The 18,969-nt window shown below is 39.4% G+C and overlaps 1 protein-coding gene and 1 non-coding gene across 5 annotated transcripts in view; one reads left to right on the top strand and one right to left on the bottom strand.

Annotated features, from left to right (window-relative positions):
* CD247 (CD247 molecule) overlaps positions 1–18,649 on the top strand; it is a 51,519-nt gene extending 32,870 nt beyond the window's left edge. For 2 of the 4 annotated variants that reach the window (XM_020810574.3, XM_072993984.2), the window contains 7 exons: positions 8,067–8,170; positions 9,204–9,260; positions 12,313–12,399; positions 12,719–12,754; positions 14,902–14,958; positions 15,930–15,965; positions 17,695–18,649. In XM_020810574.3, coding sequence (XP_020666233.2) covers positions 8,067–8,170; positions 9,204–9,260; positions 12,313–12,399; positions 12,719–12,754; positions 14,902–14,958; positions 15,930–15,965; positions 17,695–17,763 — 446 coding nt within the window. In that variant the 3' untranslated portion in view covers positions 17,764–18,649. Of the gene's footprint in view, positions 1–8,066; positions 8,171–9,203; positions 9,261–12,312; positions 12,400–12,718; positions 12,755–14,901; positions 14,959–15,278; positions 15,966–17,694 lie in introns of all 4 variants that reach the window. The other 2 variants (XR_013543286.1, XM_020810590.3) reach the window with 2 other exon arrangements.
* Positions 1,822–1,928, bottom strand: LOC140706245 (U6 spliceosomal RNA). Its single transcript, XR_012085887.2, has one exon. It is a non-coding gene; the product is annotated as a U6 spliceosomal RNA (small nuclear RNA).
* Positions 18,650–18,969: the final 320 nt, after the last annotated feature.

Below are 18,969 nucleotides of genomic sequence, written 5' to 3'. Positions count from 1 at the left end.
GCTGCTGTCACTAGCAGGTAGTAAATACAATAGATGTTCAAAAAGGCAGCGTGTGTCTTGGGGCAAATAACATTTACTATTCAATCTTTCTCTTCAGTCTTTGTAATTAGCAATGGTCAGCAGGAAGGAGGGCTTTTCCTCCTTTTAAAATCTTTTCCCAAGACTGTTTCTGGCTGCATCACAGATTTAAATCCATCAGTTTTGTAATTCAGTAGTTTATAGTTGTATTTATTTTATTTTATTTATTTATTTATTTATTTATCCTATTTGTACCCTGCCTATCTGGTCAAATGACCACTCTAGGCAGCTATTGTCCTGCCAAAGTGAGGACAATATAATTACTGCAATACAAGCAAAGTCATTTTCTCTCCCCCCCCCCTTTCTTTCTTTCTCTTTCTCCCAATCAAGCCTCAAAAGAAGAGTGGGGGAGTGCTGGCCAGTCTGGCCAGATATAGATCTAGTCACTTTCTCTGACAAATTGCACCCACTCTCTTCATTATTTAGGTCCTAGTGCTTAGCAGTACTGTTCACCAGTGAAATAGATGCTGGCCACAGAGACTGGCGAAACGTTAGGAAAAACCACCTTCAGAACACGGCCAAGAAGCCCGAAAAACCCACAACAACCAGGTGCTGGATTCTTTTTGGTTGGAGGTTTTTCAACAAAAGTTGGAAGGCCGTCTGTTAGGGAGGGTTTATCTGTGGATATCTGCATTGGTAGAAGGCTGGACTAGATGACTGCTTTGGATTTCTCTACAGTTTTATGATTCTGTGATTCTTAGTTAAACTCACACTTTTGCAGAAGCAAAGAAATTTATGTCTTTGATCTGCTTATTTTGTAATAGTAGAGCCCGCGGTACGCAGCTCTATTGTTTACAATAAGAGTTGCTTTTAATCCAGAAGCAAGAGTGTGACCAATAGTCTTCAGGGATAATCATACAGTACTTGATTTGAAATGGGTGTGTGTGGGAGATGTGAAAAATAAGTTGTTCAATTTTCCTGTTTAAATTCAACCCCGACTTCATTTCATATGAATAAGAGAGACTTTTATATCTATATTTCCAGTATGCTAGTATTGACTGGTATACAGATGTATATGATGCCACTGCATCTTTGCTATTTCCTGTTTCTTCATTCTAGGAGAAGGTCAACACTGGAAATAAAGATATTGTTCTAAATGCAGAGAAATTTAGGACCTGTCCAGTTGGGGGAATTTGGAGTGGTCTGTTTTGGGCTTGAAAGGTTGTTATCTCGCACTTGAGCAATCTTTCGTTCACACTAGAGATTCTTATTTTCCCTTGAGAAGGATTCACACAGGTCATTGTATTGCCAGTTTACAAGGTTTACCTGGTTTACTCAGGAGTAAGGAGGCAGTGGAAGACAGGAGGACCTAGTGTGCTCTGGTCCATGGGGTCATGAAGAGTCGGACATGATTTAACAACTAAACAACAACAACAACAAGGCAGCAGCAGCAGCAGTGGAGGACAGTGGCAGCATGTCAAGCTTTCAGCAATGGTACTGGTGGTATTGTGCTGCCTTTTAAAAAAAATTATTTTCATATCAGGGTAGAGAACAGAAGGGAACAATGGGGATAAGGATAAAAGGGGAGTGAGATTGAAAAGGTACCTTTCAGGCAATTAATATAATTCCCATACAATCCATTCAAATTATACATTCAATATGTTATAAAGTCCAATTCAGACATACTTAGTATTAATCTAATCATTAATTACATGGCTGTCTGTATTTTTATATTATCAGTTGCTCTTTCTATTTTGAAATCATACATATAATTTTTCCCAACAGTTCTCATGGCTCTTTTTCAAAAATATGGAACGCTTCATGAATTTGCATGTCATCCTTGCGCAAGGGCCATGCTAATCTTCTCTTTATCATTCCAGTTTTAGTATATGTGCTGCCAAAGTGAGCACCATACCGTGCTGCTTTGAAGGGGCAGAGCCCATGGAGTTGACATAGCCCCCTTTTGCCTTTTCCCATGGCTGTCATTCAGTGGGCTTCAGTAACTTTCCTTTGAAAGTTATTTTATGAGTTCATGCTCCTCATTGTTACCAACACTAGATTAAAGCCTTCTAAAACACATAGTACTTTTGTTTTTCTTTTTTACTTGCTTATCAAGAAGCAAACTAATTAATATAACATTCTTTTTCTCCTCTTACACTGTTTTGTAAAAGCTTCTATTTTACAATATAAGGTAATTCTCATTTGTTTAATACAGGTTTCCACATCTATTTTGTGGCATTTCTTTGTTAATTAACATTATAGGCAAATGTAATTCATGTGGCAAAATAAACAGCAATCTTTTTTTTTGTTATTTTATCTGTTCACATAATGTAAATATCATTGTTTACTTTTTCATCACACACACTGGCACAAAACACAATGAATGAGCTACTGCCATCTTATCAGTTTTTTGTTCCAAAACAAATCAGTTGTTTTGGCAAACTGTTCCCAGCAGTAGTTTTTTAAACTGACATCTGAGCCTGGAGGCAGGTGTTGCATCACGGCCTCTCCCATTTTGAATAGACCCTTGTCCAGCAGGCCGAGGCAAAGAGGAAGTCACAAAAGCAGCAAAATCAGGGAACTGGACAGGGGACAGATTGGATTTATCTTCAGTGTGGAAGGGATTGTCACTCTCAAATTGGCCTTCTCAGCCACACTAGATGCTGTTCCAAGTCCTCCATACAGAGCACGTTACCATAGTCTTTCAAGACTGAAGGATGGTTAACTAAAGATGTATTATTTGCCTTATTAGGCTATAAGCTCTTATTGTTCATTTTTACTTTTTACAGAGTCTGTACTGACTGAAGATGCTCCTGTATTTCAGAATGTAACTTACAACATTCTGTTTTGTTATTCTATTGTATTTATGCTCTTATATTTTTGACCTTACTTAGCTTCTGTATTTCAACACTCATGTTTTGTGTTCAAGTACAATGTAAGTTCGCATTTTAAGCATTTAAGTATTTTTGCCTACAGCTTTGTAAGGATGATTTTTGCAAGTTAAAGCAACATACCTGTGACTTCTCAAAAGTTCCATGTTTGTAATATTTTCACATGGAACCTAGAAATGATGTGAATAAGCAGAACTTGTATAAAATTAAGGTTAATTTTACCATTCCCTGGAGTGGCCTAGAATTAATGCAACAATGGAGACACTTATAATGAGATACCCAGAGAAGTTTTACATATAGCTTGTGACTGATTATTCAGTTTCATTCTGGTATTAACTCTTTACTGGGATAATGTAACCTACCATGAATCATAGAATCTGTTCTCTTTGCCATTGAGGTCTATAAATCTTTAAAGGACTCCTGGGGGGAGTCAGTTGTCCAAATCAGGATATGACAGGAAAAAAGCTTTCTTTCTTCTAAATGCCTTTGCTGTAATTCAGTACTCTTCAGTGGAATTTAAAATGGATGTGTCTGCCTGTTTCTTGTTACTGACAGAAGATGTATGTTTGGCCTAGGCAGTGAGGGAGGAAGAACCACAAGAATGGTTCATGCTGTGCGGCTGCCTCAGTTGTCTGTTTTTGTAGAGGAGGCTTTATGCAGGTATCAAGAATCAGATAGCACAACAAAACAAGGACTGAGAGTGAGTGAGTGGACAGTGATAAGCAAAGCCATCCCTTGATGAAGAAGAGATGATGAAGGGAAGTAAATGGATTCTGGGAGAGACAATGAGGGGAGCTAGGGAGTCAGCTATAGGATCCCCAAAGGAGTGGAACACTTTTCTGCCCCAATGATATTTGCAAAGCTCACCAGGCATTTTCCCCCAAGACTGATATAGAAGGATCTTTTTTGGTTTTTCCTCTTCCCCCTTGTCTTTGTCCCCACTGTTAACTGCCTCCTATCCATCTCTTGAACTGTACCCCAAACCAAATCAGAAAAGGATGCTCATGATCATTCCCAATCATTAACCCATAGACCTCCAGGATGAGAAGGTAGGTTGTTGCTTAAGACTACAAGCAATTTGATCATGTGCTGTGAGAGTATTCGGTATTCGGTCACCGTCCCACTGAATTCAGTGGGTTTGCTTCTGTCGACTTAATAGGATAGAAAACTCTCTAATTGGTGCACAAGATCATATGACACAAAGTCAAGTGCTTTGCTTAGCTAGCAGTACCTTCTTGGCAAGCTTGATGTTTTCAGGGTAACATATTCGCTTTTTGCTCTACTGATGCAAGTAATGCAGTTTTCCTTTAAGCAGTTTGTCCTTCAGACTAGTGCAGCTGAATTCCTTGTCTTTTAAATGAAGGATTTGAGATACCTAAAGATCCATGGGCCTTATTTCCTATTCAGTCCCTCTGAATAAATTTTAAGTCGCTTATACAACATAGTAAGATTCAAATATGTTAATTACTATAAGGAAATAGCAGGCTATAACTGTGGATCATGGATCTATATACTCACATGTTTTTTGTGCATAATAAGCTGCTGATGAACAGAATGGAAAATGTTCTCCTGAGCTCAGGCAGCAGATTTTAGCTACATGAAATGCAACAAATTATTTGTTATTTGTTTTACTAATGTTATTAATAAGGTATTTGTATTTTTTTACTGCTAGGGATGAGGATAGTGCTTAGGGGATTTTCTTGGGAGGAATCTAGAGCATTTCCCCCCATTTTTCAGTGTTGCAGTGATAATGCCCTAGGGCCAATGTGCACATAATGGGCAATGTAAGACGCCATTTCCCCAGGATGCAATAACCCCGATAGATGAATATTCTAGATGAACCAAAAGAAACAAAAAAAAACGTAATGAAATAAGTTGCTTTTTAAAAACAACTCTGGCATAGGGAGATGGGAATAAATGGATCACCAGCATGTAAAAGCTTAGCAAATTCTTGACATGCCAGTCCTAGAGCTGGTGTAAATAATTACCTTTCCCATTGTTTGCAGTTGCTGGATAGCTCAGTGGTTTAGGTACCAGTTGCAGGATGCTCCCAAAAGAAGGAATGGTAAATCACTTCTGAGTATTCTCTGCCTAGAAAACCCTGGAGAGGTTTGCTATAAGTCAGAATTGACTTGATGGCACACTTATTATGATTATTTAAAAATAACAGGCACAGTGAATCAAAATTATAAAAACATTGACTGATATTATATAACAGGTACAAATTTTAACCAATAACTTAAGTATCTGTTAAATATATGTGCCGTATTTATGCTGTCCCTAATATTGCTGGGTTTTTTATCATTCTGATTGTTTCATTTTTGAAATCTGCAACTGCTTATAATACTACGTGAAATTCTGTGGTATTGTTCTCAAAGTCCCGATGACAATGAGGACCACTGAAGTGTATTTCATCCACAAGTGAGATGTTTCAATTGCCAGATCTCTTTATTTTGCTGATTTTTCCAGTTCTTTATCTTAAACTCTGGCATCCCCTAGAATTGCAATGTCAGTGATCCTGACATCTCTTCATCCTATTACTGTTATGTTCAAGGTGTCTATCAGTTTGGATCTGGAAATCCCACAAGATCTTGACTTTTTAATTTCCTGACACCTTCTCCAACTGATGGCCCTTTCCCCCCCTTTTTGTTTGTTTTTTGTTTTTTAGCCTGCCAAGTTATATTTTTTTACATAATGACCTGTGCACTAATTTTGCCACTCCATCATGTATAATTTTGTGATCTCTTTGTCCAATCTTTGGACATTCACAGATGAGGCATGACAGTTTCTTTTTTTTTAGCAGAGTTGACATTTGCTGCTGTTGCTGCCAATGGGGAAGAAAAGGTTTTAGAATATAAAATCCTATGAGAAAGTATAAACAAAAAAACAAAACAACGAAAAAGAAAAAGAAACTTCTCCCTTGCTGGGGCCATGCTGTGTTTGAGTTTTCCAGAGTGGCAATCTGTTACTTGTAACTAATTTATTACTAATTAGCATCGCTTTCCCTAGGACCTGAGTATGACTAAATTTATTTGGTTTGTATATACGTAAGTATGACTACAGGTACATTTATTTGGAATGGATGCCTGAGTATTGCTTCTTCCTTTAAAGCTTTTACTCCATTTGTTATTTCTGTTGCATAAGGATAGCACTGTACCTCTAAGATCAGAAATGGAGTCTGAAATTCTGAGTCAGTTCTGTTGAAATCTTTCAGAATGGAGGAGATTGTTGTGTTTCTCAACTCTGTCCTGACTCTGATTCCCCACTAAATTTGTTGTTGATGCCTAGAAAATCCCCACGGGGCATATTTTGTTATTGGTTCCTTCAAAAGTTACATTTTTGAAGTTCCCTTTCCTAACCTGGGTCTTTCCAGCTGTAATGAAACTACAAATCCCACAATCTGGTGGATGACTAGGGATGGTGGGATTTGTAATGCAGTGCCTCTGTAAAAAGCTCTGATGGAGAAGGATGGCTTGAACATGAGTGCCTCCTGCAACAAAGTGCAGGCAGGGTAAGAAGACACAGCAAGTTTAGCAGCTGTGTAGGTTCAGCGACAGGGTAAGGAAGCCAGGTCTCCAGATACTGCTTGTCACTTCCCTTGATACAAGGTTTGGCAAGTTCTAAATAAATATTAGCATGCAGTCAGACAGACAACAATGCATTGGGGGCTATCCTGTGTTTTGCCCCTAGTGTCATATGTATGACTATATGCCTCTTGAGCAAAAGTCATAGATATGTCCTCCTTGCAGGGAGCTCCAGAAACTCAGGGAACAGGTTCGCTCCCTGCATATTTATTTCATTAAAGTGTATAGTTGAGTGGTTTTTAGGATTTTGTTTTGTTTGTTTCTGTAGTGGTGTGTGGGTCAGGGTGGACCTTTTGACAGTGCCAGTATCCCACTTGGCTGTTTGGGTAGTCATTGTTGTTGGTTGGGCACAATTTAGAATATTTCTCTCTTATTGTTCTTGATGTTGTGTTGTTGTTGCTTGCTCTGATGAGTAGATATATCTGTGTGCTGGGCAGCTGCTGTTTGGCTGCTTCCTTGCCTTTATTCTGCTGTGCTGCCCAAGCCCAAATCGTCTGTTGTACTGGCTGGGTGGCACTGAACATATACTGTTGTCTCTTCTCATGTACTGTTGCCCACTTTTGGTGTGGATTGAGTCTCTGTTGCTTTGCCTATGCTTTTTTGGAGTAGTTTTTGAGGATTCTTTCAGGTTTTGGAGCGTGGGAAAACACAAATGGAGAAACATAAAATGAATGGCCTGAAAAAGGCTTTGTCTTTCATGTAAAACATGAAGGTAAAGGTAAAGGTTCCCCTTGACATTTAGTCAGTCGTGTTCGACTCTAGGGGGTGGTGCCCATCCCTGTTTCCAAGCCGTAGAGCCAGTGTTTGTCCGAAGACAGTTTCCGTTGTCACGTGGCCAGTGCAGCTAGACACGGAATGCTGTTTACCTTCCCACCGAGGTGGTACCTATTTATCTACTCGCATTGACATGCTTTCAAACTGCTAGGTTGGCAGGAGCTGGGACAAAGCGACAGGAGCTCACTCCCTCACGTGGATTTGATCTTACGACTGCTGGTCTTCTGATCCTGCAGCACACAAAGGCTTCTGCGGTTTAGTCCACAGCGCCACCATGTCCCTTAAACATGAAAGTGGTACACAATAAAGAAAGTAAAAGAGGCATTCCCCCCCCCCCCCCAAGAACCCAGAACAAAAGTAGTATGAATGATTTTGCTGGGCACATCCCTACTTCATCCTCTAGTACATCCCTCCTCAGTTTGAATTTTTTGCATGCTGCAAAGGTCCCAAATTCAATTCCTACCACCTCCTGCTTCCGACATTTGCAGTCTTCTCCAACGGTCCAGCTCCTCTTAAAACACTACAATGAATAATAAAGGAAAACCTCCAATTCAGTTTACATGAGAAACAGTAAATGCTGCTAAGAAAAAAAATTCTTTTTAAGTTTGTTGAGGAAAGGGGACAGCATGCTACTATCTAATTAGGCAAATGTAAGTATTCCCTTTCAAAGTTATGTAATAAGTGCTGTTAACAAACAAACTGAAATCTCATTAGGAGATGAGAGTAACTAGTTAACACACAGTTGGTTAAATTAAACTATTTCCAAGCTGTGGAACTTACCCTTGATGTTTTTATGCAGATGCTGATGCACTAGGACTAGCAGATCCAAAACTATGCTTCATTCTGGATGGAATCCTCTTAATTTATGCTATAATCATCACTGCATGTTTCATAAAGGCAAAGGTGAGTGCCTGCTTTCCTCAAAATCATGAGTTGCTTACTCTGTGACTGGACTTGATTGGTGGAACATTTTTTAAAAATTCTGTCTGCTTTTAGTTCCCTCAAAAATGGACTTAGCTGCTCTCCCTCCATTTTTTGTCCGGAGGGGACAGGATCAGAAATAGACAACAAACACAGACTGGGGTCACTCTGCTGAGATTTTTTGTTTTGTTTTGTTTTGTTGAATTTCTCTTCTGGCAAGATCCTAAGTGCAAGGTTCACTGTTTCAATGGGCTGGTATTCCAAGGCCTTGTATGTCCCAGTACAAATTGAAAGAGTGAGAAAAGATAGCAAAGGATCTCAAAAGTCTATGATCAATTTCTAGAAAGCAAACAAATAAGCAGTTTTCATCCATTTATTTAACAAACTTAGATTCATTTTTGTACATAAAGGGACTGGGTATGCAGAAGATATTTCAGATTCTTTTAGCTTTTTTTATTTTAGCATAGACTGGCATATTCATGAAGTGTGTATATTAATAGGGCCATGTTCCTTTCATTAAATTTACTTACATTTTGCTAAACATGTTCCCTCACCAGTGTATAATTATGTCTAGCAGAGATATCTGTGGAGAGCCTCCCAATAGGACATAAGGGCAATAATGCACCATCACCACCACTTGCTACTCTCCGGTAATTGCCTTGGGTGATGGAGAAAACCTATATCTGTCATGACTAGAAGCCACTAAGAGACCTGTCCTTCATTAATGTATCCCATCCGTCTTTTAAAGTCTCCAGCGTTATGGTTATCACTATATATTGCACTAACAAATTCCACAGTTTAGTTGAGTACTGTATGAAGAATTATTTCTATTTATCTCTCTTGAATGGTTCTCCACACAACTTCATTTGCTGACCCTAGTTTCTCATACCATGAGAAAGAAAACATCTCATCCATTTTTGCACACCATGTATGAATTTATACACATGAATAAAAGCCCTTATGTATATGTGCATACTTGAAGTATTGCATGTCAACGTTTGCTTGCATTTTCTAGTTAAGCAAAGAACCTCCCGAACATACATCTTCTCAAAATGCAGATGACCTATATAATGTAAGTAGCAAACCTCTTGGAGGGATGTGGTGGCACCTCTTATGACACTTGACCTATATGTGCAATTGAAGACTATTGATGGGGCGAAGTATGAAACTGAGCCAGCCTATGAAGGCAAGTCTCTGATGGGCTGTTGCCAAGATCAGGGATGTGAATTGTGATATGGTTCATTTTTGTATGCTAAGCAAGAAAGTAGATGTTTTCTCTCTAATGAGAGTTTGAGGGTTCTTTCACTGGTTTGAGAAAGAATTGTACAAGACTGATTTTTATGCACTTATACAAAACCTAAAATATTAAGGACAGCTGCCTTTTTGTTGCTTAAATTAAAAAAACACAGAAGCATGAAATGGGTAATTTGTATCTTTGTGAGCAAATTGCTTGCCCTTTTGTGTCTGCTGTGAGTGTGCTTGACTTCAGAATGGGGGAAGACTCTAGAGATGTTTTGTGTAAATTGCACAAACCATAATGGAGAGAAAAAGTCACTTGATGTTTCACTGTCATGCAGGAAATGAGGAGTAATGGTTGGGAAATCCTCTACAGGTTATCTCCCTTTCCTGAGACAGCCCTGTCTTGACCATGAATGAGATATTGATGCATTTTCTTTACAGCCCTAGTGATGAGTAGTAAACATCACAATTTCCTCTTTCTGGAGGACCTCTGCTACCACTGTCTCATTTCCCATCCTTCCTTCTTGCTCATTCGGCTGCCACTGTCACAGCTTGTCCTTCCTGACTCCCTCCTCTCTTGCCTTATCCTGCACCCCTGCCCTTCCCCCTCTTGCAGCCTTTGACCATGCCTCCTACTTTTCTTTTCTTTCCCCCCATTGCATTACCCAGCACTACTGACTGCTTCTCCTCCTCTGTAGAGCACCACCAGGTGCACAGAGTGGCTTGTGGTGCTTTCAGCAGAGGACAGGTCTTTGGCAGCGGGACCACTGCTGGCAGGATATGGAGCAGGCTAAGCAAAGCAGGACGATGGGGTGAGGAAAGGCAAAATTGGAATAAAGTGATGGCAACTCTTTTCCTTCTACTTCAGGGGACAAGGGAACCTGAGTTGGCCAGACTGGACAGTGACTTTTTCAGGTCTATCCAAAATGCATTAATTCATTGTTTCTTCCCATTGTCTGTTTCCCAGTCTTACCAAAGGGTGTGTGTGGCTTCTGGCACTGATAATATGAGCCTATAGGATTTATATTTCTTAGGATGATATAACCTTTGTCTCTTCCCACAGGTACCAAATCTTTGCCCTGCACTCAAAAAGAAGTCTTGCACAGGATTAGTAAGATACCTTAGAAACTCCAGCAGCTACTCTCCTCTCCTTGTTGTAGTGTCACGTTAGTGACGTAATTTCTCCGTAGCCCTATCCTGTTTGAGAACCAAGTTCAAAACATTTTCCTTTTAGATTAGAGGCAGCAAGAAGGGAGAATGAAACTCCATTTGCAGCCCTCATAGTGCTGCCACCATGAAAACTATGCATAAGGTTGGCTCAGTTTCCTTTTTTGTTAAAGCAAGAGCCAGCAGCTGTAATGCTCAAGGGATGGAGGAAGTGGTATATTGAGTAGTTTTGCACTACACGGTACATGTGGTTCCATTTCCACTGCCATTTTTAGCCTTGAAGGGAAAAAATAAAACAAGGCAACTACAATTGGCAAGTTATTCCTTTAGTAGTATTAGGAGCAGGATGAGGGAGGGACAGCAACAGGAATTGGTCATTGAGTTGCTTTCATAAGTGAGGAGTAGTGCTCATGACATTGACTCAGCCATGTTTGACACAACCATCACAACAATAATTCATGTACTTTACTTTATGGGAGAACACTCAACATTCATAGGACAGCGTGATGCAATGGTTAGAATGCAGGATTGGAGCGGTTCAGGTTTTAATCACCACTCAGCTATCAAATGAGCTAGAAGAGGCTTGAGTCGAGATTATCTATTGGGTTAAACACCTTCAAAAGACTGATGAGAGGATCAATGAAGTAAAATAGGAATTGGGGAGAACCATGTTGAGTTCCCCAGTGGAAAGATGGGGTATATAATAGACATTCTCCATGTATATACGTATGCTGAAGGCTGGGAAGTGTACTCTTTGTATCCTGAGTCAGGAACTGTTGGCTTCTACCTGCCTACTTTGAAATAAACAAAAACAGCAAAACAAAAAAACCCAAATATTTTTATCCTGATTTTCTTCTTAGAAAAGGACCCAAGGCAGCTTACAGCATTTAAACATAACATTTAAGAACAAAACAATCAATATACAAAGGTGGTGTACATCATTAAAAGGCAATATTTAAAGCTAAAAACACTAAGTAAAGAAATTTTTAAAAGGAACAAACAAAATACTCCTCTTAGAAATGGGAAACACAGGCAATACTAAAACGCAGTCAAAGCAGTAGTGCATAACAATCCATCTAAAATGATTATGCTCAGGCAACCACTCACTGAGGGAAAGCTTGCCTGAAGAGAAAAGTCTTTGCCTGCTTGCAGAAGGACAACAAAGCTGGGGCAAGTGTGGCCTCCTGTGGGAGAGAGTTCCAAAGTCTTGCAGCAGCAGCAGCAGAGGATTCTCTGTCCTGTGTCTCGTCTCCATCTGATGCACCTGTGAAGGTGGTGGGACTGACAATCTTTATGGATCTTCACCAGAGCTTGGAAATGTTCCTTCTTTGAACAACATCTAAAATCTTCCACTTGATGTGGATAATAGCTGTACTGGCTGGGAATTCTAGGAACTGTAGTCCAAAAAAGTTGACATTTCAAAGCTTTGATTCACAGTTATTAGCATTCAGTATTCCTAGTATCCAGCATAAACTGATTCTGGCTTTATTAAACAATTAGGGTAAATGATTTTGTTGCCTGTAGAAGAATGAGGTAATGGTTAACTACTTAGGGGTAGGCCCAGTGTTTTATTTCTGCCTGACAGGATGTGGTTTCTTGCACATGTATTTGTCTTCAAGTCTCTATTGAAGGCAGAATGCTGGTCAGCCTTCAAGGAACCTGGAATACCTCTTAAAACTCAGTCATCATTATGAGTAAGTTTTTTTTTTTCATTTCAGAAATTATCTGCCGGACGCAGAGATGAATATGATTCACTAGGAGTTGGAAAGGCAGATGCGGACATTGAAATGGGAGGGAGAAAACAGGTATTCACCAGTTCCTCTCTCCTTTTTGCTATATTCACTCCATTCTAATTCTGGAGCAGAAATATAACAGAATACCTCAGAAAGCTGTTGAGATGCATGCAACGTCCTGTGCTTTGACAAATGATACTGATGCGGTACTACTGACCTTTCCTCAGAGCCGTATCAGGCCTGTAAAAGACCAGTGGTTTCATTTCAAAAGCTGAAAGTTTTATGACCATTGTATGATTTGTTCTACAAAAATCCTCCCAATGAATCTCAGAATATTTTGAATTTGGTCACAAGAATGGTTGGGAGAACTTTTCTTTTCTTTTCTTTTCAGCATAGAAGAAAGCAAGCTCAGGACAAAGTTTACACTGTAAGTAAAACCACTAACTGATTGTTCTAGAAGAACATATTGCCTTTTTGCTAGCTGTAGCTGGAGAAGGAAAACGTGAGTTTGGCACTTTTCTGCAGTGACCACACATTTTCATGTACAATTCATCCTAGTTGCCTCTGAAAGCAGTTTTGCAAATACCTTGCACTTCACTGCATGTCTGTGCCACATTAACTTTTCACTCAACCTGCACAAGAATAATTTTACAAAGATTATATTGCACTTGCGTACAACCATTTTCTGTGCAGGTGTGCACAAGTTCTTCCTGTCATCAGCTGTATATCGGCTTCACTTTGTAATCTCTGTTGTAGTGCACTTGGCATAAATCCAAGTGCGACCACATGGTAAAATACCACAGGATTTGCTCCACTTATAAGACACGTAAATTCGAAGTATTTTTTGCTCACAGCGTGACACAAGGATGATTCGAATTGGTTCAGCCCTTCTTAATACCAAAGTGGATTTATTTTTGCTCTGCTGTTGTGCAGCTGTTACTTTTTCAAGCCAGAAGGATTTGAACGAATTTTCCCCCATGCTGTTAGTTGTGATATGCTATTGTAAAAATAGTGGGGGTGTCTGCTGCTGGTGTTTTGGTGACAAAGGCAGTTGGGGTGTGATGTTCAGGAATGGGGTGGGGTGAGAACATGCAAAAGCAAAACACCATGATTATGGTTGCAGTGAAGCTGCTTTCTCTTGTAAAGGTGATGGGTAGTGGTGATCCTGAATGGAATAAATCTGAGTTATGAATCATGTTGTATTCTACAAAATTACTGTTCAAACTTTTCATGTTCAGTATTCTGAGACTGTGAAGGACCTGTCCATGTTAACTTTCTATAGAACATTTTTCAGAAATGTAGTAGTCTGAAGCTCTTCACAAAAACCAAGAAACAATCACCAGAAGTGGGACCAGATGAAGGAAGAAAGGGGTGGGGGGGGGCTGGATTGCAACTTGCATCACATCCAGTATGAAGAGTGAACTCCTGAATCAATCTGTAGCCCCTATGTGAGCACTGATCACAATTTCTAATGTAATACAGGCTGCAAATCAAATTGCAGCAAAACCTAATTTTTCCAGTCCAGCTTTCCAGCATAGTTGCACCCTTAAGTCTCTTTGCCATTGGGAGTGCAGATATGATTAATATCAAATTTTGTATCTTACAATGTTGATTTCACTTTCCCTATTTCCTGCTACTATTTAACTGCTGTATCTCTTTTCTGTAGCGTTCTTCCCTCTTTGAAGTAGTCATCTTTGCTTTTAGATCTTAGGCTAGCTTACAGCAATAGTAGTTCTTTTACAGCTTAAATGAAAAGGCCATCAACTGGTTGTACTTTTGATTTCACTAAATCATAAGAAGGGTAAATACAGTACATAGGCTCATAGAAAAGCACTTATGAAATGAGTAGTAAACCACCTGTCCTTATGAAAGATAGAAAGTAATTTTTACTACAGTTATCTGTTCTGGGTATTGTCTAGATTAGAATCCTTTCATGTATTGTAAATTAAGTTACCTGTGAAATCATCTGAGAACTCTCTCTCTCTCTCAAATGATTTCACAGGTAACTTAATTTATGATACATTACAGGATTCAGATATATAATAAAGCCAAGTTAAGAATGTGCTAGTTCTTAACTTTAAAGCCCTAAATTGTTTGGGTAGTTTAAATATGTTTTGCTCACATAGAAAACCATTTGCTCTAAAACCTTTGTTGAAGATCTAGCTGCAGGTGCCACTGCTTTCAAAAAGTGAATTTGGTGTTTGCCCACAAAGGACACCTTTTCAGCACTGGAATCAATGCCTCTTCCATTTGGTGGTGGTGAAATTAGGTTTGTTGGAGTGGCAACGGCATTTTAAAATAATAGTTACCCCCACCCCTCCTCTTCCCAGCACTATCTATGTGTCTCTTGAAAGCAAGGAAGTATCTACATCCAAACTGAGCCTTACTTCATTGAAAGGGGCCCCTTTCTCAGAAACACACTTCTATACTTTTTGAATGGACCATTCTAGCAGTGGGGGATAAGAGGTGCAGGGACATGATATACTTAGAGCAAAGACTCGTGGGAGTAAGCATACGCAACATGCATTACTTTTGCTTACGGTGACACTTATTTTCTGATTTTTCCATGGCCAGTCTCTGCAGAGGGATAAGATGGGTGAAGCGTATAGTGAAATTGGAAAGAAAGGAGAGGTAAGCATATCTCCCGCCAGTGTGGATATGCCAAGATACCTGGGAGGCAGCATACTGCTCTTGGTCTGTGTTTTTGCCCAATCTTTACTCTAGCCCTGTAAAAGAAAAAGTGCTATCAACCCACTCCAACATCAGAATTCCTAATCCTAATCACCCTACTATTATTTCCACAATTTTGAAAAGTTCCCCTTTTTTGTACTACATCTCCCAGAATCCCTCAGTTATCATGGCTACTCCAAATTCTCATTATTGACGTGGATCAAAATAAAAGTTAAGGAGAATACTTATTTTCTTTTGTTTAAATTTCCTTCCATCTATAGGATTTCTTCAGAGATATATGCCTTCACAAGTTAAGTCTGTGTTTACTATCCAATGACCAAGTTACCAAGCACACTAAATTCAAGATCAATTGTTAATGAAAAACATGTGCTACAAGAAACAGGTGTTTCAGCACTTGAAGGATAACCTCACTAAATTCATTGGAAGTATATCCTGTGGTTTGATTCTGAGACACTTCTGTGTTTTATTATTCTTAATTCTGACTCCTCTAGCACAATGGTTTAGGTATCTGGCTGTGGCGCCAGAGGTTGGGCGTTTAATTCCCCACTGTGCTTCCTAGGAATAGAGCTGGTTTGTGTGGCCTTGGGCAAGCTGCACAGTCTCAGACTGCCCTGAGAAGAGAACACATTCTGAATACTCTCTAAGTGGAAACCCCTGAAAATGGTGGAATTGACTTGATGGTTAGAGTTATGATTTTTGTTAGAACTGTTATGTTAGAATTGACTTGATGTCACATGATAATGGTAGTCATGTAAGAAGATGCAGCCCCTGTTAGGGAGAGCAAGAGAGCAATCACAAGACAGATCTGGCAGTGCAATGTGCTGTGGGTGGATGGTTGTTATTGCAAGCAAATATAATTTTGGGGAAAAGAGTATCTATTAATTCGGTGCTTTTCTTTCTTTCTTTTGCAGAGGCGCCGTGGCAAAGGCACTGATACTGTTTATCAGGTAAGGAATGTTCAACTGCTTCCTGTAGATTCCATTACACTCAATGATAGCAAGTGGTGTGTGTTTGTGTGAGATCTGCATGAAGGTGGTCTTCATTCTCCTTGGATCCAGTTCTGCATGAACAATGGGCTGTTTGTGTGTCTGCACACATTGTCTATTCCATGCACGTTTACATCAGGAAGAAGCACATGCAAATATCCCTCTCACTATTTTGAGACTTCTAAGAGGAGATCAATTTGATAAGAGCTACAAATGTTCTCCATCAAATATTGTTTCATTCAGGATGGTTAATATATGGCCCCTCCAGATGATGTTGGACTGCAGCTGCCATCAGCCTATGTAAGCAGTGATGAAGGACAATGGACATTCCAGTCCAACAATATCTGTAGGGCTAAAATATGCCCTATCCCCTTTCCAGACTGCTGTAGCAGCTCACAGTTTATACCCAACCTAGGAGGCAAAATGTATTTTAAAAATCATGTGTTGTTCAAAGTCACAACATTGATCATTTAGGACAGTGGTTCTTAACCTTTTTGAAAGAAACGCCCCCTTGAGCCATTGAGGAAGTTATCATTGCCCCCCCTCCCCGCGGTGATGATATCTTATTTATTTATTTATTTATTTATTTATTTATTTATTTATTTATTTATTTATTTATTTATTTATTTATTTATTTATTTAAAGACACTTAAATCCAATGACACTTGAAAACAAAATTCAATTCCAAGAAAATGAAATGCCCCCAAAAAGTAACATTTAATGATTTAGTTGCAAGCGAATTTTAAGACAGAAAAAGAAATATAAAAAAGCATAAAAACAAACCGCAATGCAGGAACTAAAAATTTCAAGATGAAAACTCTGAAACTAAATTAAGATTGGAGGAAAATATATATTCATGCACATTGTAAAAAGGTTGCAGCCATCTTCACAGGTTTGGCTTGCTCCAGTGACCCCCTACGGCCCCCCTTCTGCCCCAGCACCCCCCTGTCGCCCCTTTTCGTTCTACCACCCCCCTGAAAAATGAAATCGCCCCCTGGGGGGCATTATCGCCCACGTTAAGAACCACTGATTTAGGAGGACAACAATTTTCTTAACTATTCCTACATAATTCTCTGTAATTTAATTTTCCCTCTATGTTAGTTAGCACAACTGACAGGCAGGGAGCAGTCTTTCTCTCCCATAAATGAATGGCCATCTCCATATTAAGTATTCTGGGTATGAACAGAACCATTCAAAAGGGCTAGTATGGTGCAGGCGTCAGACTGACAGACTAGGACTGCACAGACCTAATGAAGGCGGGTTCAGATCCTTGCTTGGCCATGGAAATTCACTGGTAGTGGTTCTGCTGAAGTTAGCTAGTTATGTGCCATGAAGTTGGGACTGATTTACTGTGACCATAATAGGGCTTTCAAGGTAAGTGAGATATTTAAGGAGTGGTTTTACCAGTTTCACTTCCCCAATCAATTTCCATGGCTGAGTGTGGATTTGAACTCTGATTTCCAGAGTCCTAGTATGTCATTCTACCCACTGCACCACACTGGGTACCTGGCACTGCTGAAACCAATCCTTGAATATTTCACATATTTTGAAAACTCTATTAGGATTGTTGTAAGTAAGATAAAACTTGGTAGCACATAATGTAACACAAGGCACAGTACTCATGCTTAAGGACCTAGAAGTGCATCTCTCACAATTTAACTTTTCTCATCTCATCCTTTATCTTTGCTAGGGTCTCAGTGCAGCAACAAAGGACACGTATGACGTCCTTCAAATGCAACAGTTGCAGACCCCTTACTAGCTGAATTCAAGATGAGGGGAAAAAAGAAACAACAGGAATCCTGATCACCATTCAAGATAATGGTCCACCAATGCAGTTGTCATTGACGATTGATGGCTCTTGCTTATTAATGAAAAAGGGAGAAATCTTTTGTATCAATTTTCAAATTGCAGCTTTTAAATATGTACATATCTGTAAAGTTCCTGCTATATGTATAGTTCTCAGGCAAATTTTAAGAGTAGAGGTCGTGGTTGCTTTTTCTCTAGGAAGATTTACTACCTGAGGTAAAAAATGCATTTCTCATGTGGCAGATGCCAACTTTCATCACACAAAGCATTTGGAGCACCAGCAGAGTAACTAATAACTGTTCTTTTGGGCTGTAAATTATATATAATGTTATAGGAAGTTTGTACTTGTACAAAGTAGTGTTAGACTTTCAGGTGAATGGATAGAACTGGAAGATATGATAAGGATGTATGTATCCTTATTGCTTCGGATGTGCCACAAGACAAGAGTAGATGCCCTGCAGCTGTTCTCGACAATGTGACTTTAAAATATTTAGGACTACAACTCCAATCAGCCTTTCCCAAAATGAGCACTGGTCAGGGATGATGGAAGTTGTAGTTAAGATAGGCATGAGATTGGGAAAAGCTAGTTTAGAGTTTAACTGCAAATTAATTAATTCATGCAGTGCTTAGGACATAATGGTTATTGCTGATGGTGCTGTGAAGAAGAGATGAAAATCTGATTACAATGTCAGTATATGCACCGTTCCACAAATGATCTCTGTGAATTGCAGATTTCCTTTGTTCTGATGATAATTTACAACACTGTTCGATTTTCTTCTGTATCATAAAGCAAATGGCTATGAAAAACTGTTTGAATAAAAGGTCCTTTAAAAATACAAGTTACAGTATTTCTCATCAAGCTCAAAGATATATACACATTTAGAATATAGCAATGAAAATGAGCTAGACTTCAGTCTAAATTTTGCTTAATGAAAGGAGAATTTTTAAGCAGACATACCATATTTTTCCGTTTACAAGACCCAAAGTATAAGACGACCCCCCCTTTTCTAACCCCCAAATTAGAAAATTTGCACGCTCATGTCCCTTTGATTCTCCCACTCTTTCCCGGCTGCGGAGCTTAGGAAATGGGTAATGCAGCCATGAAAGGGCAGTGCGCTGGCACCCCTTTGATCCTGTCGCCCTTTCACGGCTGCTTTAC

The sequence above is a fragment of the Pogona vitticeps genome, chromosome 3, assembly GCF_051106095.1.
Source record: "Pogona vitticeps strain Pit_001003342236 chromosome 3, PviZW2.1, whole genome shotgun sequence".
Taxonomy (NCBI): Eukaryota; Metazoa; Chordata; class Lepidosauria; order Squamata; family Agamidae; genus Pogona; species Pogona vitticeps.
Note: the sequence above shows the minus strand (reverse complement) of the source record. Positions and strands in the feature narration are given on the sequence as shown.